At 36.3% G+C, this 25,582-nt stretch overlaps 4 protein-coding genes across 5 annotated transcripts; 1 reads left to right on the forward strand and 3 right to left on the reverse strand.

Moving 5' to 3' along the window:
* On the forward strand, positions 1-1,962 carry LOC102602905 (amino acid transporter ANTL1). Its single transcript, XM_006343264.2, has one exon. It carries the CDS (start codon positions 213-215, stop codon positions 1,494-1,496), a length of 1,284 nt encoding a protein of 427 aa, XP_006343326.1. The 5' UTR covers positions 1-212; the 3' UTR covers positions 1,497-1,962.
* A 1,072-nt stretch (positions 1,963-3,034) lies between these two features.
* LOC102603245 (uncharacterized) lies at positions 3,035-6,093 on the reverse strand. 2 transcript variants are annotated; one of them, XR_366976.2, is made up of 3 exons: positions 5,984-6,093; positions 3,869-4,998; positions 3,035-3,285 (listed from the first exon to the last, which is right to left on the reverse strand). XR_366976.2 is itself a non-coding variant. In XM_006343265.2 (2 exons), the coding sequence occupies exon 2, from the start codon at positions 4,946-4,948 to the stop codon at positions 4,064-4,066; it is 885 nt and encodes a 294-aa protein (XP_006343327.1). In that variant the 5' UTR covers positions 4,949-4,998; positions 5,984-6,093; the 3' UTR covers positions 3,786-4,063. The 2 variants fall into 2 exon arrangements, 1 of the variants encoding a protein (XP_006343327.1); XM_006343265.2 differs by lacking the exon at positions 3,035-3,285 and having other exon boundaries at positions 3,786-4,998.
* A 2,704-nt stretch (positions 6,094-8,797) lies between these two features.
* Positions 8,798-12,049, reverse strand: LOC102579600 (uncharacterized). The gene is made up of 3 exons (XM_006343359.1): positions 10,607-12,049; positions 9,949-10,123; positions 8,798-9,411 (listed from the first exon to the last, which is right to left on the reverse strand). Exons 1-3 carry the CDS (start codon positions 12,023-12,025, stop codon positions 8,798-8,800), a joined length of 2,208 nt encoding a protein of 735 aa, XP_006343421.1. The 5' UTR covers positions 12,026-12,049.
* Positions 12,050-15,124: 3,075 nt separating this feature from the next.
* Positions 15,125-25,541, reverse strand: LOC102603687 (nucleoside-triphosphatase THEP1). The gene is made up of 6 exons (XM_006343266.2): positions 25,398-25,541; positions 25,185-25,272; positions 24,720-24,810; positions 17,996-18,080; positions 17,610-17,766; positions 15,125-15,717 (listed from the first exon to the last, which is right to left on the reverse strand). Exons 1-6 carry the CDS (start codon positions 25,437-25,439, stop codon positions 15,602-15,604), a joined length of 579 nt encoding a protein of 192 aa, XP_006343328.1. The 5' UTR covers positions 25,440-25,541; the 3' UTR covers positions 15,125-15,601.
* Positions 25,542-25,582: the final 41 nt, after the last annotated feature.

The raw sequence follows: 25,582 nt of genomic DNA on the forward strand, positions 1-25,582 counted from the left end.
CCCCAAATTTTCCAAAAAAAAAACTTCTTGAAACCTTCATATTCTCTCTAATCTCCTGAATTTTCAAAAAAAATAATCCAATTTTTTTCAAAACCCTACAACCAATTCCAAATTTCTACCCAAATTTGAAAAAATCTTGAATAAAAGATTTGATTTTTATCTAATTTTTGCCCGTAAAATTGTGATTTTTGATTTTTGATCATAGTATCCATATGGGGTTTGAAAAAGATAAAGCAAGTTCGTCCTCTCATGTTTTACAAATCCCAAGAGAAGATACACCATTATTATCCAAGAATCATCAACATCTTTCTTCACCTTCAAAGACATTTGCTAATGTATTCATAGCCATAGTTGGAGCAGGGGTTCTTGGTCTTCCATATACATTCAAGAGAACAGGATGGGTAATGGGTGCTCTTATGTTATTTACAGTTGCATTTTTAACTTACCATTGTATGATGCTTCTTGTATATTCTAGAAGAAAGATTGAATCCCATCTCAAGATTTCACAAATTTCATCTTTTGGTGATTTGGGGTTTGCTGTTTGTGGACCTTTTGGTAGGTTTGCTGTTGATGCTATGATTGTTCTGTCACAAGCTGGTTTTTGTATTAGTTACATGATTTTCATAGCAAATACTTTAGCATATTGTTTTAATTACTCTAAAACTAATCCAAATCCTAAAATCTTTGGGTTTCCACCTAAAGCTGTGTATATTTGGAGCTGTTTCCCTTTTCAGTTGGGGTTGAATTCAATTCCTACTCTTACCCTTTTAGCCCCTTTGAGTATTTTTGCTGATGTTGTTGAATTAGGAGCTATGGGGGTTGTGATGGTTAAAGATGTGATGATTTATGTAAAGAGTAGTCATGTTCTTGAAGCTTTTGGTGGATTTAGTGTGTTTTTCTATGGTCTTGGTGTAGCTGTTTATGCTTTTGAAGGTGTTGGAATGGTGTTGCCTTTGGAAGCTGAGACAAAAGATAAGGCAAAGTTTGGGAAAATCTTGGGCTTTTCAATGGCTTTGATATCTCTAATGTATGGTGCTTTTGGTGTATTGGGATATTTCGCTTTTGGTGAAGATACAAAGGATATAATTACGACGAATCTTGGACAAGGATTGCTTAGCAGCCTAGTTCAAATTGGTCTTTGCATAAACTTGTTCTTTACTTTCCCTCTGATGATGAATCCAGTTTACGAAGTAGTTGAAAGGAGGTTTTGTGAAGGGAGGTACTGTGTTTGGATAAGATGGATTATGGTTTTGGCAGTGACGTTTGTGGCGTTGTTTGTGCCAAATTTTGCTGATTTCTTGTCATTGGTTGGGAGTAGTGTGTGCATAATTCTTGGCTTTGTGTTGCCTGCTTTGTTTCATCTGATTGTATTCAAAGATGAGCTAAGATGGCATAGTTTGGCTTGTGATGGTGCAATTATTGTAGTGGCTGCTTTTTTTTCAGTCTATGGAACCTACTCTTCATTGCTGGAGATATTTGTTGGAGCAAAGGAATAAATTGTTTGTCTTCCTTTTTAATGTACAAGTTCAAGAGAAAGTTAAGCGTGTTTGGGCGAGAGTATACTAAGATGGCTGACCCTCGGAAGTCCTTGTGTTGCATCCCTCAGTCTCTCTACTTTCACTAGGTAGGGGTAAGGTTTGCACACACCAAACCCCACCTGTGATATTACTATGGATATATTATTATTGTTGTTGTTTATCACGCATTATGGTTGTCCGTTTATTTTTCATCCTTCCTACCATTTGTAAATTTGCTTCCATGTAAGGCCATTGATAATAGGCTTGGTACAACTATGGAGGTTGTGTGAGGAAGATGATCATGTCTACTTAGTATTCACATTGCAAATGGTCATAATTTGCTCAAATGGCCATTTGGTTCTCTTCTTAGTACTATTTATATAATAATACTATATTATGTTTTGAGAATTGTCCTAAATGTGTGTATTTATTTTTAGTTTAAGTTGCGACTCTTGATACAACTTGCTTGGGATTGAAGCGTAGTCTTTTATTTATTTTTTGATGAAGTTGTGCCTCTTGGATAGTAAGTATGGATATATCTGACCTCGACTTGCTTGAGATTGATGTGTAATTGTTGTTATAGTGAAGTTGGTGCCGAATTTTGTTGATTTCCTCTCATTAGGGTTCTTTTGCGATAATGAAGTTGACTCTTGAACAATGAGAATTCATATAGCCGATTTTAACTTATTTCGAATTGAGACATAGTTATCGTCGGTCTTATTCACTCCAAAATAAGAATCGTTTGTTGCTAACTATCATGTAAAGAGAACGCTCTTTAGGTCTAACTTGGCTCCAAAATCAGCTTGTCGAGAATTGTTTAATATCATATAAAGAGATAAGAATTCAGAACATATACTTGCTAGAATGCCAACATTGATGGTGTTGGCTACAATAACATGTCATGATTACAGTTAAATTGACATGAGGTAACCACTTTTAATGGTACTATTTAAAATATAGCCACATTTACAACACAATTTAGTTACTCAGCCTTCTTCTGTTGTGCTTCTTCTTTACTCTTCCCTATAGCAAAGACCTAGTTCTTCAAAGTTCAATCATCCTTCCAGCCCTGTAATTCATCAATGGCTTTGAAACAGAAGTACTCGTCCTGGTCGGCACTGATATAATGAGCTCTCTCGATTACTCTTGTTTTAGGAAGTTGAACGTCTTATTCTTATGAATGACTTGTGTGAATATAAGCCCCGAGCAAGAATGGGTTATCTTTTAAATAACAACCCTAAAAGTGGCTATTCGTCGCCTTGATTTACACAAATATGATCTTTCAGTAGCACAGTTTAACTTTTGACCCCGTTTAAACAAGTTTTGCAAAAATAGATTCGCGGTCACATACATCTTAACCACTTGCATTAGGGTCGTTTGCACTTTTAACCATCTCATTTACCCTACTAGACATAAGTTCGATTGCTATAAGATAAGTTAAAAAGACCAACTCCTTTGAAAGACAAACCGTGCAATTTTATGATTAGGTTATAAGTTGCTCAATGCATTGGTTCAAGTACACAAACTCTGAAGAGATTGAATTATTAATTCAAGAAAAAACATCATGCTTACAATGGATTGATGGTGTATTTGTTTATAATCATCTTAAGACACCAAAAATAAAATAGTGCTACTTCTTTAACATATCTACATCAGAAATAATGTTACACATTGAGATTAATGAAATGAAGAGATATAAATTAGTCTCCAGACATCTCCTGCTAACAAAAAGCATCTGGAAATGGAACTCCAGAAGCTAACAAAATCCCTGTCAACACAATGGAAATCAAAATCAAAATCAAAATCTCAGTCTCATCTGATCTGTAGAGCGAAAACGCAATGGTAAAGGAGAAGACAAGTCTATAGAACCTAGAACATGAAATAAGAACTACTTAATCGCGATGGTGGATGAACCATCTTTTATAGCAAGACACATTTGGTTGCCAAGAATAGGTAGAGATAGAATCTCAAGAGGCATTAAGCTGATCCACGAAGTAACATATTGTACATCTGTAATTGAGGCATTCAGGAGCCCGTGTAATCCCACAAGTGGGATCTAGGGAGGGTAAGACGCTAGCAGCCTTACCCCTACCTTTATGGGGTAGAGAGGTTGTTTTCGATTGACCCTTGGCAACCCTCCTCCTTTACCCAGACTTGGGACCGGAAATGTGAACGAGCTCACAAGGGCAGAATTAATTGAGGCATTCAGGAGCCACTTGCTGAAGCAATATAGGAAACGTATTATGTGCAAACCAAATATGCAAGAAGTGAAATATCAAGATATACACGTTAATTGGGATGGAAGAGGCCATGTGTATAAAAAGAAGCAGAAAAAACACGAAAGAGACTACCTCAGACTATATGTCCCATCATGGTAGCCGCCTCACTTGAAACTAAAATACGAAGACTGTGATTGCATCAACTTATTGTTTAACGCAAGTGGATGCCTTAAAAGTTTGGCACTTCAATGTAGATGACCTCTCAACTGGAAACATAGGCTCATTAATAGCAGTAACTTTGTTGATCTTCTCATGAACTTTTGAAATTCATGTCCTTTTTGGGTTCACTTTATCCCTGAGACTGCAATTACTGAGGGGTAACGTTTTCTGCTTCATCCGCCCCTTCTTTTTGTCAACGTTACATATATCATTTGGTGATTCCCCGAATTCCTCCTTTGAGTTGATTGGTTCTTCTTTGCCATTTTCCATCTTTCTGAGATCCGCCTTGTTGAATTTCGCTACACTCAAGTCTACTCTAATTAGTTCTTTCTCCTGGCTAGGACCATTTGATGCCTTATTTCCAGTAATATCAATCCCATTGCTTGTGGAAGGTCGATTTGCTTCCCACAACGTACTTCCATTCTGAAGCTTAGCATTCTCGGCAGGAGACGATCTTTTAAGCCTCTTATGTTTTTGATTTCTTGAGTCAGATGTTGAGTTCTTCGAAATTCTTGGAGAGCTGTTTATTGTCCTACTTAACGTCCGAGCTAAATCTTCATCCGTTGTACAATTCTTGATCCCTTTATACTTATTCTTATTCTTCGAGTACTTGTCTCTATCTGTAACCTCACCAGAAACAGTAGCAACCAACTCCATAGCACTCTTAGCAGCAGCCATAGCCTCTGATGCTTTCGCAGCTTTCTCTTCAGCAACAGCTCTTGCAGCTTTTGCAAGCTCAACAGCTTTTAAAGCTGCCACTCTTGAGGCCTCGACAATCTCCTCAATGGAACGACAATCATCCGAGTGAAACTTCAACAAGTTATTAAGACGGATATCAAACTCAAAATCTGTAATATCATCAGTAGAAGAGGATGGACTACATGGATTATCATCATCAAAATTCTGTTTTTTCAATCCTGCTAGAAGCCGTTTTCGCGGAGGCAAAAGCACATCTGAATCCAAGTGATTGATGTCACATGTATTTCCTTCCATCTTTTTCTTTACATCTACACATAAGCTTATTGCTTCAACAATCCCTTAAACTACAAAGAACAGTAAAGTTCATACGTTTAGCATGAAGTATATGACTAATAGTCTCTTTAGAAAAACTTAAAAAAAATTGTGTTTTTTTTCCGCGTAAAGTGCTTTTCGGAAAAGTACTTTAGGAGAAAAACAATTCATGTTTAGCTAATCAACTTTGAAAAACACTTTTTACCAATATCAAAGAAGTAATTTGTGCTTGGTTAATGTTCCAAAAGTGCTTCTGAGTAAGTTACAATTTTTAGGTTCAGCTACTAATCAAAAACACTTATTTTTTCCCTCAAAATTTCACTAAAACGCCTCAACTTTAAATAAACACTTTTGGCTTCACAGAAGATTTGTCAAACAGGCTATAGAACAACTCAATTTCACATTTTTTTTGTTTTATAATCGTGGTGTTTGGGCTAGCTTGCACGCACCTACACCAATTCCATATTTACTCACACAAGCAACAGCTACCAGGTAACTCTCTCCACGACTCCACCTAAGCTAAAACATATGAGAAGAAATCACCTAATGTTTTCCTTTTTTTTGTCTTTGATACGGTTGGATTTGAACGTGAGACCTCATGATTCTCAACTTAGTTCATTGACCACGAATTTTACATTCTGGTTTTTATTTCCAAAACCCACATCAGATTTTACAGAATCTTGCCCTAGGAACACATTAAACACAACCACTTACCAAATTGAATCAAAATCAAACAACACAAGTACAAATTCAATGAAACCCCATAAGAGGAAGAATAAAACAGAGAAAAAACAAGAATCATTCAAACTCAGGTCAGTGTACCAACTTTCAACATTCCAAGATTTAAAAACAGAAAATTTTACCAAAAATTTAGCATCTTGATTTAAAGGGACTATAAAAAATCTAAATTATGCTTATAGCTCCTTAAATATGTGTGTGTTCATAGTTTTTTGGATACATAAAAAGTAGCCAAAATTTTAATGCAATGTGAGAATCATAGAAGGAGAAAAAAAATACCTGATCTTGTCATCTTAGAGGATACAAAAAAAAGTTGAAATTAGGGTTTTCAGAGAAAAGGGAAGGGTTACATATATGAGGAAGATCATAATAAGGCTGAAAAAGGTTCAAATTTACTTCTTTTTTTCATTTTTAAAGAAACACACCTAAACTATAGTGAAATTGTTATCTACTTATTTAAATGACATAATATATAAATACGTCTTTTTAACTTTGGTTTCAACTGATATTCATGCATAATACATAAATGTGTTCTTTAACTTGATCTCATTTTTCATGTATGTCCTCCAATTTTGAGTGTGCACAAGTAAACACTTAAACTTGTATAGAGTTGAACAAGTAGACACATGAGTCATATGTGACATAATGCACGTACGACACCATGCAGGATACAAATTGCCATGTAGGATTCCATGTGGGACGTATGTGTGTATTTGTTCAATTTTACACAAGTTTAAGTGTCTACTTGTGCACACTCAAAGTTGGAGGACATAAATGTGAAATGAGACCAAGTTAAAAGGCATATTTATGTATTATATCTGACATTTATGTCTTCTAACTTTGGACGCGCACAAATAAATACTCCAATTAAATTTATATAAAATTAAATAAATAGATACACACATCAGATGATGACTTAATACACTTAGAAACTAATACCTAAAGTTAAATTTGTTTTGATATTGATTTTTAACTTGCACCTAAGACCTAGCCATTAAAAATATGTGCATATCTCACTTCAGACATGCATCTAAAGTTAGGATTGATTAAACTAAACTTCATAGATAATATTTGAAGTTAAATACGAATAAAGTTTATAAAAAAAACGATTGAATTAGTTATTGTTTTTCATTTCTTTTTTTGGCATAATACATAAATGTGTCATTTAACTTGGTTTCATTTCACATTTATGCCCTTCAACTTTGGGTATGCGTAAGTAGGTTGTATAAATTTGAACAAGTAGACACATGAGTCCTATGTGACACAATACACGTAGGACACCACGTAGGACAAAAAATGATATGTATGATGCCATGTAGGACATGTGTGTCTATTTATTCAACTTTATACAAGTTTAAGTGTCTACTTGTGCACACCCAAAATTGAAGGGCATAAATGTGATTTGAAGCCAAATTAAAGAGCATATTTATGTATTATGCTTCTTTTTTTTTGTCATAAATAAAATTAGCCATATATTAATAACCAAATACCGGATAAACGTAATTGTAAACTTTATATAGAATTAACAAAACCACCAACTCTTATTTGTAAAAAAATCATATTGCAAAAAAAGTAATATTAAACTATTATATTTTTTTTTGTTAACAATATCTCTTTTCAACTAATCCTCATATATATATTTTCCCCAACTTATGTGGACCACAAATTAGGTATATGATGATGATTTTATTTACGCTACAAACATTTTCTACTCCAATTAATTGAATAAATCAATTTTGAGAAATGGCTCAAAATAGTCCCTCATGTTTGGATTAAGGCTCAAAGTCATCCTTGAGTTTTCACATGGAGCACTAATAGTCCCTCATGTTTGCAATATTGGTGCACTTTTGGTCCTCCTCCAAAATTTTGCCTATTTTTTAACATTGATTTTATCCATAACTTATGTATGATATGTTCAGTTGTCATTTTATATATTAAGTAGAAATAATAACTCCATATGAGAGAATGTGAGAAGAAAAGCATCTTGTTTTGTTAAGTAGAAATTGTATTGCAGGTAAAGTCGAGAGGTTCATCACGATAATTTCACGTGCAATAGTACAATTTTTTTTTTTACTTCCAACGTCATATGTTAAGATGTTCTTAGCTTAGCTGCAGTAATATTTCTACTAGAAAAAACAATGTGTTCTTCTTATCACCTTCTCTCACATAGAGTTATTATTTCTACTAAATATATAAAATGACGATTGAACATATCATACATAAGTTATGGATAAAATCAATGTTAAAAAATAGGCAAAATTTTGGAGGAGGACCAAAAGTGCACCAATATTGCAAACATGAGGGACTATTAGTGCTCCATGTGAAAACTCAAGGATGACTTTGAGCCTTAACTCAAAGATGAGGGACTATTTTGAGTCTTTCCTCGATCAATTTTGAAAGAAATTCCCAGATCTGAAACATCTATTTGACCAACATTAAATCATTGTTGATTAAATTTGTACAAGGAAATAATATTGCAGTCGATTTGCGTGAAATACACTTGAACTGACTTGTATTATGTCATGTAAGACTTGTGTGTCTATTTGTTCAAGTTTATACAAGCTTAAGTTTCTACTTATGTACACCCTAAGTTTGAGGCATAGATACCGGCCGAATTAAAGGGCACGTTTATGTCAAATCTGGCAGGCTAATCAAAGTTTTATCTTTTACATATATGGTAGGCGTAATACATAATGTGCCCTTTAACTTGGCTTTATCTGACAATAATGTCCTTTTAACTTTGGGTGTGCGACACTTAAACTTGTATAGAGTTGAAAAAGTAAACACACATCTTATTTGACGTCGACGTGGCAATAGCGTCTTACGTGTATAACGCCACATATGACACGTACATCTGCTTGTTCAACTTTATACATGTTTAAGTGTCTATTTGTGCACACCCAGAGTTGAAGGGCATAGATGTCGGCCGAGGCCAAGGTTAAATGATATATTTATGTGTTATGCCTATTTGGAATAATATTCATGCTTAAATATACTTATACAACTTCAAAAGTGAAAAGTGAATTGGAAAACATGTTATAAACTATGATTGCATATCATTGATCATATATACAAGAAGAAGATAGAACATATTTATGGTTGCATATCATTGATCATTTCATGAATAAGATCACAAACAATCTGGTATTCAACATCTTTTCCTAGAGCATTAACATCTTCATCAACTAATCCGTCCCAACGCGTGCATTGCAAGTCTCGAGTTAGTATGGTTTCGAGGGATTGAGATGACATATCTGATGAAATTCGAGCAATTTCCCATACACATTCTAATAACTTATTTCCCCGCGGAGCTCGTGGAGTAGGACTAATAGTCCTTCTCATAGAAGTGCTTCCGAGTACACTTGGAAGCACTTCATTCAAGAAATCACACAATAACTTGTGATTCAACTTCTTGAATTGATGATCAGTGCTTGATCCTTCATTGTAATCGTTTATCTTTTGCCTGTTGTAAGACTCTTCGACTTCTTCAAAGACTTGGTTGCTGATGGACTTTCCTAGAGGATCCCATTTCGATAGATATTTATCACATGAACCATCGTATAAACCAGAAGCAACAAGAAGATCTCTAACGAATGCTTCAGCTGGATCGTCAATCTCCATTACGATCTCCTCTTCAATAGGCTGCTCGTCGATCATTGTCTCCTCAGAGTCATAAGTTTCTAGCTGATTCAATTGCCTCCTTAGCTCTGTGTCATCAAAAGTTTCAAAATTAGCATTCACTTTGTTACAACTACTAGAACCAAATAGGCTTTCTACATATGCATCATCTATAGAACGACGACTTTATCAGCTGTAGCAAAGAATGTGTTGTTCAACTCGAGTTTCCTTATTGTTCCTTACTTCTAGTTTCCCTATTTCTAGAGGAAGAAAGATGCTAATTGAACGTAAGGAAAAAAAATCCATTCAGACGAATGTTACAATATCATACTCCCTCCATTTCAATTTGTTTGTCTTACTTTCCTTATTAGTCTATTTAAAAAAGAATGTCTCTTTTGGTACATTCTACATATCTTTAGTTTAAGACTACAAGATTCAAAAGTCTTCTTTAATTTCTTAAACTTCGTGTCAAGTCAAAACCAGACAAACAAATTGAACTGGATCGGAGGGAGTAGTTAAAGTTTCATGTTATGGCAAGATTTGAACTCTTAAGTCCATCTCACATCACATTGTAACCGGGCCTAAACTACAAATGTACTAAAGTTAACATAAGTTTTTACTCGTACCGTTCAGATTAGAGCTGATCTCTTTGAAAACATGAGGTATCTCACTATCATCCAGTGGATTTACATCTGAAATTGATGATGATGATGGACTGAAGTAACCTGTTTGCCTCCAAAATTCTTCATTGCTTGTGCTACATACAGATGCAGGGCTTGGTGGCACCTCAGTAGAATTCTCCTAGGACCAAATAAGATAATAAAGGTATACATCAATAGCATATCAGCATAAAAACTAGTTCTGTTACAAAATAGTTTTGTGACTTTAGTGTTACAAAGAGTATGTTTTTCGTGACCATCGATGAAATCAACCTGCATATTAAGATCTAAAATTTTCGAGTTAATGATCAAAAACACACTAGAAGATCACGTTTTTGCGAGTTTCCTACCTAAACTATAACCAACTATTTATCAAAACACATCTCAACTATCAGTTGCTACCTTTTCCTACCTAAACGATGGTGTTATTTCAAGTAGGAAAAGTGAACAACTGTTAGTTGAGGTGTGTTTTGATAAATAGTTGGTGATAGTTGAGGTAAGAAAAGTGAACACATGATAGTTCAGGTAGGAAACTTGCAAAACGTGATACTTCAGGTGTGTTTTTGACCATTATCTCAAAATTTTCAGTAGTCGAAAAGAAAAAAGGACATTTGAAGATTCTTACTTGTCTCACATAAGATTTGGATGCAACAGTTTGTGTGCTCTGAAGATCTTTCATGTGCATTTGTTTGTTTCCATGTGATTCCTCCAAAGATTGAATTTTTCTACCAAAGAGCTTTCCTTTTAGTACAAAACTATACTTAAAGCTGGAAACTTTTTCCTTAAGATTGAATTTCTCTTTTCGCCATTTCTTAACGTTCACTGTGACCTCCTCGATAGCTTCGTGTTTTCTCCTAATATGAGCCCCCGTTAACATATCTTGATCCTCCAGGAGAAGTTTTCCAAATGATGATCGTGATACGGGAGCTGACAAAGATCTAACCAGGTTCCTGTGAAATAGTTTCTGGTCTAGCATAACATCATTACCTAGTTCCTGCCTGGAATATCTGCACTGCATGCCTGATTCATCTTTCATATCATCCCCGCGGCACGCTTCATAATTCGAAGCATATCTGATTTCTTCAGCTTTGCTCTTTTCCCTATTCTGTGTTACTGATCTGGAGCTTACACGACCATGTTTGTCCATATCATGAGATGATTCGTCCCTCAGGACATTCCTCAACCCTTCTGTCAAACTTCTTCTTGTATCTCTATTAGTGAATTCAGGTGAGCTAGCCTCGTCGCATTGGATTTCACTTCTATAAGACTGCATTGATTCTGATCGGTGGTGAGTCGTTCCAACACCCCTAGTAACACTCTCTCGCGCCTGTTTTGCAATACATTGAGCTATTATCTTTGCATCTGATGGCTTCTCAATGATTTTGCGGTAACTCTTCTCTTGCAATTCATACTTTAGTCTTTCCTTAACCTCCTGAAGAAATTCTTCCATGCTACTCCCGTCTTCGGATATTCTAGGAGAATTAGCCCATGATTCTTCATTTTTCCCCGTCCTGTCGGAAACAGGCCTCAAAATTACAATCTTTGCAGGAGCAGAACCCGACTTAACGTTCAATGCACGAATAGTCTTATTTCGTGCAGCTGCAAGAAAGTCATTTTTATCTTTCTGAACCTTCGAAATACCTCTTTCGTGTATATTTTCTGTTGCACCAAGTCCTTTAAGATCTATAGATCTCTCAGTAACCATCTTTCTCGTTGAGTTCGCGTAAAGAACCGTGTTGGTGCTAAGTTCAACAAACTTTGAGCATTCCTTGGACCTTGCTGCTTGGTATGCTTCAAACTCTTTCTTAAACTTTTGTAGTTCCTCTTCCTGTGGATGTTCTCGGGGTTTAAGTTCGTTGAACTTCAGGCTATTACTACTCCATCTGTCAAAGGAATCGAAAACTGTTTGTCTCGAGGAAACCTCTCTCAACCTCTCCTCATCTACTGATAATGTATCCAGTCCCATCAGACGGGCCACAACGCTAGGCACATTCTGTCCTGTGTTTGGTCTTTTAGCTAATTCTTCACTGATCAGTTTCTTCATTGGAACCTCTTTCACATAACAGTTCTTCTTCTCTGGCCAGTCATTTGTCATGTGATATGTACACTGAATTTAAGCAACTAGTGAGTTGAATCGCGAAAATGCAACCAAAATGAGAATCAAATGTATCAAACTTTCATTCAGAGATGGATTTCACTCTCACGACGTATCAAAGAAATAACAAACTGTGTTGAAAACAAGATCAGAAGTAACAACAGAACGAAGGAAACCAAATGGCACGTAAAAGTTGACAGACATGTCCAGTGTTCAAAATGACAGTGGAAATTGCAACTCTACAGCACCTACTGCATCTAAAGTGAAACTCTCCGCGAAGTTGACAAAATGATGATTGAAGAGAAGAATCAAATTCTCAGCTCAAGAACACTAGAAGGAACGAAACCAAATGATATCGTAGGTAAAAGTGACAGACATGTCGAGTGTGATCAGTTTACGTTCAAAATGACAATGAAAACTGCAACTCTACAGCTCCTAAAAGTGAAACTTTCCGTGAAGTTGACAAAATGATGATCGAAGAGAAGAATCAAATGCTCAAGAAGTACCAATTGTTAATCTCACGAGTACGTTAGCAAGATAGAGGATTTTTCTTATCCTGAACTTGCAAAATGCATAAATTGTATAGAAGATGTTATGTTTCTCATTTCACTGTCAAGGCTCCATATAGTAAGATTTAACCTCACATAAACTAAGAGAAGACGATACAACCAGAATCGCAATAATTCCAGAATAACATAACAAATTATTACCAGGATATCGTCCCCTCCATCACAGAAGCTCTCTGCTGGCTTCTCTGATCTATTTCGAGGAGCTTCTAGGCCTGCAGAATAGACGAATGTATCATAATACTTCTAATATATCCCATAGTGGCAGAACCAGCATTTTCACTAAGAGGGTTCAAAATATGAAGAAGTTAACTCACAAAGAAGCCAACGGAATTCAACATCTACTATATATACATAAAAGATGATTTTAACCATGTATAAATAGTGTAATTTTTTTATCAAAGAGGGTTCGAATAAACCAGAGGCTGATGCAGCCTATTCCTATCAGTTCAGTTGAATCCAGTATTTTTTACACGAATCACGTATATATAGTGAAAAACTACTATCCAGTAATTTCCCTTAATAGTGCAATCATTTTTCAATAGTGTTGGTAAAGAATCATCAACACTCTTGTAACCTCTATTGCTCGAACTTTCCAAAAATGTTGCCATACTCATGTCGGATCCTCCAAAAAATGTATAGCTTTTGAAGGATCCGATACACACCTGACAACGATTTAAGGAGTCCAAGCAATGTATATAGACAAATCACTAAGCACTTTTAGTTTATGAAATTAGCTAAGTAGAAAAATGACATCTTTGAAATCTTTACTACTACAACATTGTCCTCCATCGACACAACTAGAGATTGAAAACACTTACCTCCATCTCTCTTATTCGAAAGAGACATCCTCATCGTCCCTCCTGCATCAACGTCAATAAGATCTGACAATCTTACCATGATGTTAAAATTGCAACAACTTTGGAGAGGCAACTCTGCATCAAACAATTTACTAAATAAGCACGAACGAAGAATAATGGTCCAGAATCTATAAACTAATAATCCTGGATCCGCCTCAGACTACCTACAACCATGATCACGAAACGAGGAAGTTATTGTGATCTATAGCAAATTAATATATAGTCTCACACAATTATATTCTTGAGAATTCTCTTTACATTTCTAGAGAAAAAAGGGCATACATACACAAAAGTAAAAGGCAGCAAATAGTCTCAAACTTGTGAAGAAAAAGTAAAACAAATCCAATTCAATGCCAACTACTTATATTCTTGAGAGTTCTCCACATTTCTTATACAAGTCAGATTGGTCAGTTGAACACTCTTCGTTGAAAAGTATATAATATATATATAAATACACTTTAGTGAAATTTTAATTTTGCTACTTACCTTATAAGTTACAACTCATGAAAATGGTGATGATAGCTTTATTGTGATTGTTAATAGAAAATTAAGCAGAAAGTTGAACCTTTATTAGAAATGATGTAGAAGGATTGTATCACGTTCATGCAAATCCTAAAGCCATAAGATTTTAGTGACCTTAATAATGAAAGTTACAAGAAAATTATTAGTAGTATATTATTTGGTTATACTATTAATTTGGACCACCTTTGTATCCACACATCCCAGTTAGGGGCTCAAGAGGTTCATTTGAGTTTTCTTCGCTGATAAATATAGGTTAATACTACCTTCATCCACTTTTAATTGTCATGTTGCATTTTTCAAAAGTCAATTTGACTGATTTTCAAAGTTAAATTAGATTACATTAATTTGATATTTTAAACAAAAAAATTAGATATTCAAAAAGTATATGGAAAGTGTAAAATGTTGCTCAAAGTTTTTTGACTCTAAAAAAAGAAAATATGATACTAATTAAAAGTGGATGGATGGAGTATTATTTTATGTATATATATTAGAAGTTAAACTCCTTCATCTTTTCCGTGTATTTAGTAGTACTTCTATAAATTTTGAATCGCCTTGATAAAAATTATGGTTCTGGTATTGCACCAAGTTATACGCATTGGGATTCAACTAAATTCAAATTAATCACACAATATTGCATGGCTCATCTCTAAGGGCGACACCCTCGACATGATTATTTTTTTCCATTCCAAGGGCTTAAATCTGAAACCTCTTATTAAAAGTGGAGAGATCTCAACCATCTCGTTACAACCTAGGTTGGTTCTCCACATCCACATCTATCAACTTACCATGTAACTTATTCCTATTTTGGACTCTTACAATTTGCTCTCTTTTCAACATAATATAAAGTTGCATGCAAAACTAAGGTTTGATGACTACGATCCACAAATAGCATGGTACTATTTGTTATCCAAAAAGAATTTAATTTAAAATTTAACCAAGTTTGGCATATAACAAATTGCTCATGTTGTTATTGTTGTTGATTCTTCCTTCTTTTTCAGTCCTTCAAGTCATCTTCTAACCATCAAGGTGAAGGATGTCAAGGCGGTCGAAGAAGGCTACAAGTTTCCAACCATGATTGGAGGAACTCAATACAACAAATGTTCAAAAAAAAAGGGCAGTCTGACACACTAAACTTCCGCTATGCACAGAGTTCAGGGAAGGACTGGATCAATTTTCCACAATCAATATAATCAAACAGCACACACTGGCATCTTTCAGTACACCATAACAACACAGAAAAGAAATTAAAGGAAGCTTCAGAAAAGTTAGATTGTGACTAGTTAGAATTGGCCAGCAACGTGTTATAAAAAACATCGCTCCATTTTTTCTCTCTCGTCTTCAAAATTCCTCTCTCAGCAATTGTTCTGAGCATTCTACGCCACCATGGTGTTCAAAGTGTTGGAGATTTTAAGGGAATCAAGGAAATATTCCACTTGCATTCTTGTCTTCTTGAATAGTGCATCTCCGAAGGACAAAATAATGAAGGTAAGTTACTGGAAGATTTGACGATCAGGTTAAAGTTTGTTTACCAGCAGGAGTGTTTACAACATTAGCTGGAAGATTATGCTCTTCGACGTTTAAGGCTTTTGCAGCATATCTGCTAAGATGGAACATATTTGTTCTCTCATAGCATCCCTGTTATTTGCATCAAGTGTAAAAACTCTAGCTCCTGGATGATTCTTCATCCTCGCAACTGCAAAAATCCAAAACCATGTTGGCTTATTTTTTTCTTTGATAAGTACAAGAATGCTGGTTTATAAGTCCAACACTCGAGTAAACAGTGAAAGTTCGGAGGTCAAAAGCAGGGATTAAAAGACAACAAAATAACAATATAGAAGATTTGTGAAAAATGACCAAGAAAACAGACGTGATAAGTTGATTATGCAGAGTGATCAGGATAGCTTACATAGGTACATAAAATAGCAAACATAGATTTGGAGTTTTCATCATTTGCTTCCAGCTTTAACAAAGATAAATAGTAAAAAAAGTTCCGATAAGCATTTTCTGCAAAACGTCACATTACTACTAAGCTGGGCAAACTCTTCATTTGTGTTGCCACAATCTCACACCCATGTCGACACGACACTGAAACTAGTATGGGTGTGGGATACGTACAAGATCTGGTCGATCAACATTAGGTACTTCAACCACAAAGGCACAAACTACGGAAAATTTAGAGTCATGATTTGGCATTTTAAATTTCTCAAGACAACAGCTACTGTAGATTTCTAGATGGCTACCTACCACTTGAATAAAAGATTTGAGTTACTGCACTACAAAAGCTACATATAAGTTTTCCACATAATGTCTCATAATATAGGCATATTTTTAGCCCCCAAGGCCTAGCTCAAGTGGCAAAAAGGTGGAGGATTTGTGGCTTAGGTCGCAGGTTCAAGCCCCACACCATGCAAAGCGAAGCCCGGTATTTAAGTGGAGAAGGGTAGAGGGGCGGGCCCATTATCCACCGAGTTTAGAAGGCTGTGATTGGTCCAAAGGGCGGGCCACAGGCGGATTTCTCGGTTATCAAAAAAAATAAAATATAGGCATATTTTTAAGCCCCCAAGGCCTAGCTCAAGTGGCAAAAGGTGGGAGGATTTGTGGCTTAGGTCGCAGGTTCAAGCCCCACACCATGCAAAGCGAAGCCCGGTATTTAAGTGGAGAAGGGTAGAGGGGCGGGCCCATTATCCACCGAGTTTAGAAGGCTGTGATTGGTCCAAAGGGCGGGTCACAGACGGATTTCTCGGTTATAAAAAAAAAACTATATTTTTATAGCTCTATTTTTATATATAGCGAGTCCCCACACCCATATTCGTATACTTGACACTTGGATCCCTACCAACAACAACATACCCAGTGAAATCCCACAAAGTGGGTCTGGAGAGGGTAGAGTATACCCAGACCTTTCCCCTACCCCTGAGATTGTTTCCAAATCTTAAAACTTAGATCATGAAGGATCCGACCTCTAGATCCGCACATGTATAGAATATCCAAACTGAGTCAGAGCAACTTAATACTTCGTATGTCCCAATTTATGTGACACTCTTTCCTTTTTAGTCAGTTCCAAAAAAAATGTCACTTTTTATAATTAAAAACAACTTCACTTTAAAATTCTCACTTTACTCTTAATGTAATAATTTATAGCCACACAAATGGTCAAGAAGTGTTTTAGACCACATATTTCACAAGTCTTCCTTTTTTTCTTAAACTTTGTGTCAAGTCAAGCAATACCACATAAATTGGAATGGAGGGAGTATTACTCTAAACCCTTGTATAAAATCTATATGGCCCATATAACATTCTACATTAGAAGATATTTCTCCGACAAATCCCTAGTACATAGATACTTGACTACCAATTTGATTGATTTGGATTTGGCATGTAGGATTACCGGTGTGATCACAACAAAATTAAGGTCCAGACTTACACAAACGCAAAACATACAGATAGAGGGGAGTTTGTCGACAGTGATGAAGACATGTCACACTATTATCTCACTTTTTCAAAAAAAAGAATATAGATCAACTGGCAAGCTAATCTCAGCTCTAAGTAATCATTTGCAACAAATACATAAATATAGGGAAATACCTCCAGGTATATCTCTGCCTACTTTTGTAATGGGAATAGAAGCCAAGAGTGGGATATTAGATTGAAGGACCTTTAGTACAGCTGGAAAGAATGAGGAACTGTAGAGCTCCATCTTCCCAATTTCATCGATGATGAAGAGATCGGTATCTTCCCTTACCTAACAAAATTATGAACCATCAAATGGAAATATACAATATATTATGGATCAAAAATTCTTTTATTTATGTGCTAAAGCAATGATGATACAAATTGAATGTTTTATAATTTGCAATCACGATTAGTTATTAAAGAAGATCCCTGAACAAAGTCAAAGTTACCGCTCCAAGTGAAGTACAACAATGTCAGGATATGAGTCACTAAAATCCTGCTGAAAGAACTCAACCAACCTGCAACTCTGGCAATGCCAACGACTCAAATGATGCAACATCTACCCTGTATCTTCCCACAGTGGGCCATCTAAGAGACTGCGCGCTGCATGGTTAAAAATGCTTCAGCAAAAATGAAAGCATAACACCAAAATCATGCAATTATTGATGGGAACATAGTCAGATAATTTAAACATATAGCTTGACTAAACTAAAAACAACCTAAATTCACAAGGCTATAGCTTTTGACAATTTTGTATCACTTCAGAGAAAATAACTCAACCATAATCACGTGTGCTGTATATAAACTACTTCATGTGGTTGTTGACAAACGAATCAGTTTTGACTCATGAAAATTTAAACAAAGAGGCTATCAGTTGGCCTCTAGATGTACTTTATGTGGAGAGCATGCAGAGACAATTAAACCATCTTTTTTTGCACTGTACATGGACAGAACAGTTATGGAGAATGTTCATCTGTCTACAGGGGATAAGATGGGTGAAACCAGGAGCATTAAAGGAGTTCTAAGCAGCTGGAATAGAGATGGCAATGCTTCAGATAAGGAGAAGAGATGGAAACTTGTCCCAGCATGCATTTGGTGGACAATTTGGAAAGAGAGAAACAACAGGAGTTTTGAGAATGTGCAGAGCAGCTTACAGAAGATCAAAATGAATTGCTTAGCTCTTTATTATTTTTGGTGTAAAGAAGATATATTAACTAGGACAGAAGACATCTTTGATGTGCTAGATTGTTTATAGGCAGCAGTTCAGATTAAGATTGTCTCTCTCTGTGGGTTGTAACACTTTTGAAGGGGAGCTACACTTTTGTTGTAGTATACCTGTGGATATATAGACTGAAGTTACCGGTTTCAAAAGAAAAGAGGATCTTGAGGAGGATGTTATCAGGAACTATCGACTTGAATAAAATTTCACATCTTTCACCAGAGAGAAATTGAACTGGTAAATAAACAACTAATTATTCAGTCTTCGACTCTTCTCATTTCTCCCACAACTAAAAACTGCAGATACAATAGTCAACAATAGAGGAAATAGGCTGAACACATCTCCATCACATTAGTACTCTCCATTCATAAAATTCACGTGGAATTATGCAATAACGGGCAAGAATTTCTTCTTCTTGCAGTATATGCAAATTGCAAATATCAAAGAGATATATTCTCAAAAAAATAATATCAAAAGTTGAATCTCTTTCACCAGCAGAAACAATAAGGAATACGTTGAGACATAATTAATGAGGATACCAATACCATTTTCCCAGAGAAATGCATTTCCAGATAACTTGATGGGGAAAAACTTTCTAGAACAAGTACCAAAAGAAAATAGGGGGAACCACGTTTCCTATGCAAATAACATCCTCACAGGGTCAACGATCACGTGAACTAGAATTTCTAGGATTTTGTGCTGTTGAAGATGGCTTTGGAAAATAGTGGATAAAGTTTGGTATATTGAAGGTGAGGTTCTCAGTCCTGTTGAGTAGCCCATGTGGTTTTTTGACAGCTGCAGAAGGTAGAGGCAGGGACTCAGTATCTCTCTTGTTGTTCATTTTGATAATGGACAGAGTGGTGGTGGAAGGTTCTTTGAAATTCTACACGGCAAGTGTTAAGAGTAATGATATGTTGGCTTCCATCTCTTGTTCGCAGATGCTACCCTGATATTTTGTAAATTTGTAATGTGGAGGCACTCTATTTATCCTACCTGAGAAAGGTCCTAATGTGGTTACAAGTAGTTTCAAGGCAGAAAAATCAACCTAAAGATGTGTGAGATTGTCCGAATGAGAGGAGTGGACAACATTAAGCAGTTAGCACTTAGCACATGTGTTCAACCACAAGATAAGAGCACTTCCAAACACTTATCTACGGCTACCACTAGGAGCATCAAACAGGATCCCTATAGTCTAGAATATTGTGATTGAAGAATGGGACGAGACTAGAGGGGTAAGAAAAGGTATTTGACCAAAGTGGTTAAGAGAGTCTTGATCAAGGGTGTGTTTGGCACGAAGGAAAATATTTTCTTGGAAAACAAGTGGCTTTCTTACTTATTTTCTAGTGCTTGGTAAGTAAACAAAAAAAATTATATGTAATCTAGCAAAACACTATGGGTGGGATGGGGACATGGGGTAAGGGAGGGGTTGAGGGTGGCAGGGGTTGGGGTGGGGGTGGGATGGTCAAGGAGTGGGAGTTGGGGCATTGGGTAGATGGGGAGGAGATAATTAACTTGGATAGTCATTTATGGAAGTAGCTTTTCCTTCTTCCATTAGGGCAGTCGTTTTCCTCATTTTTAAGGAACTTGTTTTCCTAGAGAAAATGTTTTCAAAAGTATTTTGACCAGCCAAACATTGGAAATTACACACTCCAAGAGTACACTATCAAGTACCCTGACATATTAAATGTTCCTCATACTCACACTGACAAGTGTAGCCTAAAAGTTAGAAGAACTTCAAATAAAACTTCTCCTGGAATAAAAATTACGGAGACAAAATTTCACAAGCTAAATCAACTGTAGCCACATCCGCTATTAGTAATCAGGTATTTGAGGGGTAGGAGTAAACGCTTTAAGGACTTTAACCGAGCGTTACTAGGCAAGTAACAAGTAGAAAATTGAGAATAAGTACTTGCATTATGATGGAGGGGGAGGATCGACAACAACACTTTACCTTATGGACAGGTGCTACAGAAGAGCATCATGAAGGGAAGAACGCAATGAACTCTTGAACATTCAGAAAGAGAAGAAGCAGATGTAGAGCTTGGAAAGTAGCACCCTAATACTTATGTGCATACAAAGACAAAGGAATATGAGAGCTTATTTGTTTTTTCTTGTAGTGGTGTTGTTTGGACTAATTTGCAAGGACATCGATTATTCCACCGGATACCTTCTACCTCCCACCAGCGCAAGTATCGAGTAACTTATCCATCAAGGCTTACGCACATGGAATGTAAGGGCTTTGCACTCACTTCATTGACTACTAGCTACACCCTTGACGGTAGGAATATGAGAGCTTTTGGAGGGGTGAATTACGGCTTTGTACAACTTAGAGTATGCCTTTTATTTTTTATTAACTTTAGGTCACCGATGAGATTCTTGCTAGTAGGTGTCCTTAAGACACCACATCCTTGTCTAGGTTTGTAACATCTCGCAACTAGAAAGAAGTTTAAAATCTGGAAATAGTTATTTTTGGAAAGTATAAGGAAATCTGGAAAATTGTAAGTAAGTTAAAGTTGAGTTTTTGGTCAACTTCAGATGGCCATAACTACTAGCTCAGGATGAGTTAGGTGTAGTTCCAGATATGGTTGGGAAGCTCTTGGAATGATCTTTCCAACGCCACCAAGTTTGCGCGATTCCGAGTTTGTATGAGCAAGTTATCCCCTTTGGAAGTTGGACAGTTGGATTAAGAAAATGTCCAATCCGAAAATATAAGGGGTATTTTAGTCTTTTCACTGCCCTATTATTTTAATCCGATTTTAGGAGTTTAATATGGGTCAATTCAGGACTTAGTCAGTTTTAGAACTTGGGATTTCACGCTAGGGCTAAGGAGAAGAGAAAAGAAGAAGGAGAAAAGGGTAAATTCATCAAGATCGATCAAGGAACTTGGTGTTTCACCAAAGGATTTACTTATAGCAGGTATGTGAGGCTCTCGTAACATTGGGATCGTTCTCCCACGTGCCAAGCATATTTATTTCAGTTTGGATTCGCCCTAAAAGCATTTGAATATTGATGATCTTGATACCTATTCTTGAATTCATATATTGTTCTTGAATTTGACTGAATTGGGAAGTTTCTGAGTTCGTTTCGTCGCATTATAGGGTCGTTTCGAGTTAGGTTCTTAGGTACATTTGCTAGTGTATCTGTATCTAAAAGTGATTTAAGAAAAAGAATCGAGTTTCGGTGGATTGGGGAAGAAAAACGAAGAAGAAATTTCGACGGGCGAAATCTGAACATGGGAGTGCGTCGCGCAACTTGTTCCCAGAATTGAAATTTCAGCTTCGCGTCGCGGAGCTGACACGAGGTGTTCTGCCTCAAAAGACATTTTCGGAACCAAAATTAAATTATGCCTCCGCGTCGCGGACCCACCTTCAAATATTGATTTTTTGGTCTTTTCTCATGTTTAACTATCTAGAATCATTCTTAAACATCATGAGATCTTTCCAGTCATAAATCTTAATCCTTGAATCCATAATTCAATTCAAGGATCAGTTAAGAGTCGAGTCAAGAGCAGTTAAGGTCAAAGTCAAGAGAAGTCAAGAGTCAAGTTAAGATGAGTTCTTAAAGTTTTCAAAAGTCTTTCACAAATGTTTTAACTTTGTTTTAAGACTTAAGCTTCGAGTTCAGTAAGGATGTAAAATTGAAGTTCTTTTCTTCAAAGAAGTATATGGGGACTATGTATTCCCAAAGAGATTTTAAAATGTTTTCACATTTTAAATAAGAGCAGAAACTGAGATTTCCAAAGAACTTTCGGGCTAGTATTCGGAAAAGAGTAATAGCTTTCTAAATGAAGCAAGCAGGGAAACTGAGATTTCCAAGATAGCCTTCGAGCTAAATTTTTGAGCACTAATCTCAAATCACAGAATAAGTATGTTTTTAAAACATAAGAGCCAGTATATTTTGGGAGTAGTATTGAGCACCGAATTGGGGACGAGCATGAGTTTAGATAACTCACGTCACCATAAAACCATGTAGCCACCATGGGTAGAAAAGGATCATACTTTTTAGATGAATCCTTTTCGAAATAGACTAGTGGATCCATTAGGCAGTTCAGGTTCTATACCTTTGGCCGGGTGTAGGATGCGCTGGCAGCGTGAGGTAGATCGTTGTATCATCACTATAGCTCTTATGTGATGGTTGTCGGTTAGAAAAACTCCCACAGAAGTTATTGTATTTTTATATACATCAGTTTATTGTATTTTTACGTACATTTCAAAGTTATGTTGTATCCTTGCACATACACAGAGTTGACATCATGTTTTTAAACAGCTTTTCTTTATATTGCACTTGTTTTAAACTGCTTTATATTGAAATGAGTTCAGTTAAGTATTCATGAGTTGAGAAGAGCCAAGGTAAGTGTTTCTTTCAGATTCTCTTTCCAGCCTATGTTGTTTTAGGATTCCGACTCGCATACTCGTACATTCAAAGTACTGATGCCAGTTGGCCTGCATCTTATTATGATGCAGACACAGGTAACTAGGATCGGCATTCCAGCGCACTGTTGATCCAATGAGCAGTTCAGAGTCAGTCGATGAGCCTCCTTGAATTCCGGAGGATCTATTTTCATTGATTTCTAGTTTAGTCCATTAGGATGTTGTAGGGTTTGTCCCAACATCCATCTCAGTTGTTTTAGAGGCTTCATAGACAGACAGTCAGTTAGTTATTTCAGTTGTCTTTACTTTTCACTTCTTATGTTAAAGACTTGAGTTTGCCTAAATGGCCAGTTGAATGTTCCTTTATGACATTCTAGTTCCTTCATAAATGTTTTATGTGATGAGTTAAGTCTTCTGTTGAGTTAGTAAGTCAGGCCAAGGGTTCGCTTGGGGCCAACAATGGCCTTCGAGTGACAGTCCCCCCAGGGTGCAAGCTCGGGGCGTGACAAGGTTCTCCATTTTTCTTCTATAATTTTTTAGTTTTTTTATACGGTTTTTACCCACATCATTAAATTATTAATTCATCAGAAGAAACTGCTATAGACACATTATATTTCAAAGTCTCAACTAGATATCAAAACCAAGGTTTATTTATTTCTTCCTATACTGAGTGCACTCCCCACAATCTTCCCTTGTCTTTTGCACAACTTTCCAACATCAAAGGCTTTTATCAATTGAATTTACCTACCCAAACTACCTCACTAAAAATCTTTTCACATTATACTAAAAAGGTATTACATCATTTTTTTTCACTACACTAAAAAGTCAATACCTCATCTTCTTGGTGGATGGTCTTATTCCATGCCCTGATGTCCATCACCAACTCACGATGAATATTTATGGATTCAGTATAGCATTATCACCCTTGACTGGATTACTACTAGTCTCTCGACCCTTGTTCTTGACTTCCCTGTAAAGCCTTCAAAGGATTGAAAAACCAGTCACAGAAGATGTGTGACTCTAAACCATGAAAGGATCACCCCTCTCTTCTCAGTTCTCACACATCTGTTCCGGGCTTAATGCCACTGATCACAGCCATCATTCGTAATCTGGCAGCTTCTAATGCTAACTGACTAAGCACATATCAGTACAACTACTTTGGATTACTTCTCTCTTCAAACTGCTTATTAGCTAAATACTCTTACGCAAAATGAACTTTCTATATCCTCTCACAACTTTTCTTCTAACAATCCATCATCCAAGGATCAAATGGTGGAAGAGTCAAGGAAAGAATCGAAAAGGTTATAATGCCAGGAATCATTGACAATATTCTCCTAATGCTTCTTATACCCCCTTTTTTTTGCCATTGGTTTGTTATGCAAGAACACGATCACCTTCTAGTGATGGTGCTCTTGGCCGTTCATACTTAAACCTCAGAAAGCAGTACCAATCCTTTTCCATTTTAACCATATTGCTTATTTGCTTTGAATATCCGAACATATTTAATCAAGCATTTCTTACCTCCAGCCATTTCTCTTGCAAATGCTTTTACTCAAGAAAAAATCTATCGTCTATTGAGCTCAAATGGTTGTTTACCAATCCACTCAAAAGTTAAACTACCAAAACAAATAGAGGAAAAGAAGAAAGCTTTACCTCGAGATTTTGTTAGAAGCAAGAAGCCCTGTACGTCCATCAAGCGTCACAACCTCAAATCCAATCCTCTCAGTTCCTTCTCTAATCTCACCTTCACCAAAATCAGATAAAGAAATTAGAACTTCCCACAAATCCAAGCCAGCATTTGAAGCTTATGGGTTCTGGGATTCTTTCAACATTAATAATTTGCATATACTCAATAGACCAAAGCTACTACAGAACTTGTAGTCCAAGGGGTAGCTCCCCAAATCAGGGGCAGAATCAGCATTTTCATTAAAGGGATCAAAATAGAAGTAAACACACAAAAAGGCCAAAAGGGTTCAACAAAAAAGTAATTTTAATCACGTATAAACAGTGTAATTCTGCCTAAGGGCATTTCGATAAACCCCTCAGCCCTACCTAGCTCCATACATGCCCCAAATAGACCGGAATAAAGTAAAAGGTATACAGAGAGATTATACATACGAGTGTAGAACCCTTGAACTTTCAAATTAGGATTTGAATTTCTGAGAGTTTCGAGTACTCTGACTATCAAAGTTGTCTTACCAATACCCTGAAGAAAAAAATGACCAATCAATGTCAGATTTTTCTACACAAAGAAGAAACGGGTCTGAGAGTTAGTGCATTAGAAATGGGCGAAAATGGAGATAGAAAAGGGGGAAGAGAGAGAGAGCATACAACAGGGCCAGTGACAAGGAAGCATTTTCCGGCAGCTGCCATTTTCTTGCCGGAATTTTTTTTCCTCACAGGAAATTTAATGGTTTATAGACGGTTCAAAATCTCCATTTTTCGAACCGGGAAAACCCGAGCCAGACCCCCAAATAAATTATAAGTTAAAAATTAATTAAAACTAAGTTAGTGCT

Source organism: Solanum tuberosum, unplaced genomic scaffold (genome assembly GCF_000226075.1).
Source record: "Solanum tuberosum cultivar DM 1-3 516 R44 unplaced genomic scaffold, SolTub_3.0 scf00039, whole genome shotgun sequence".
NCBI lineage: Eukaryota > Viridiplantae > Streptophyta > Magnoliopsida > Solanales > Solanaceae > Solanum > Solanum tuberosum.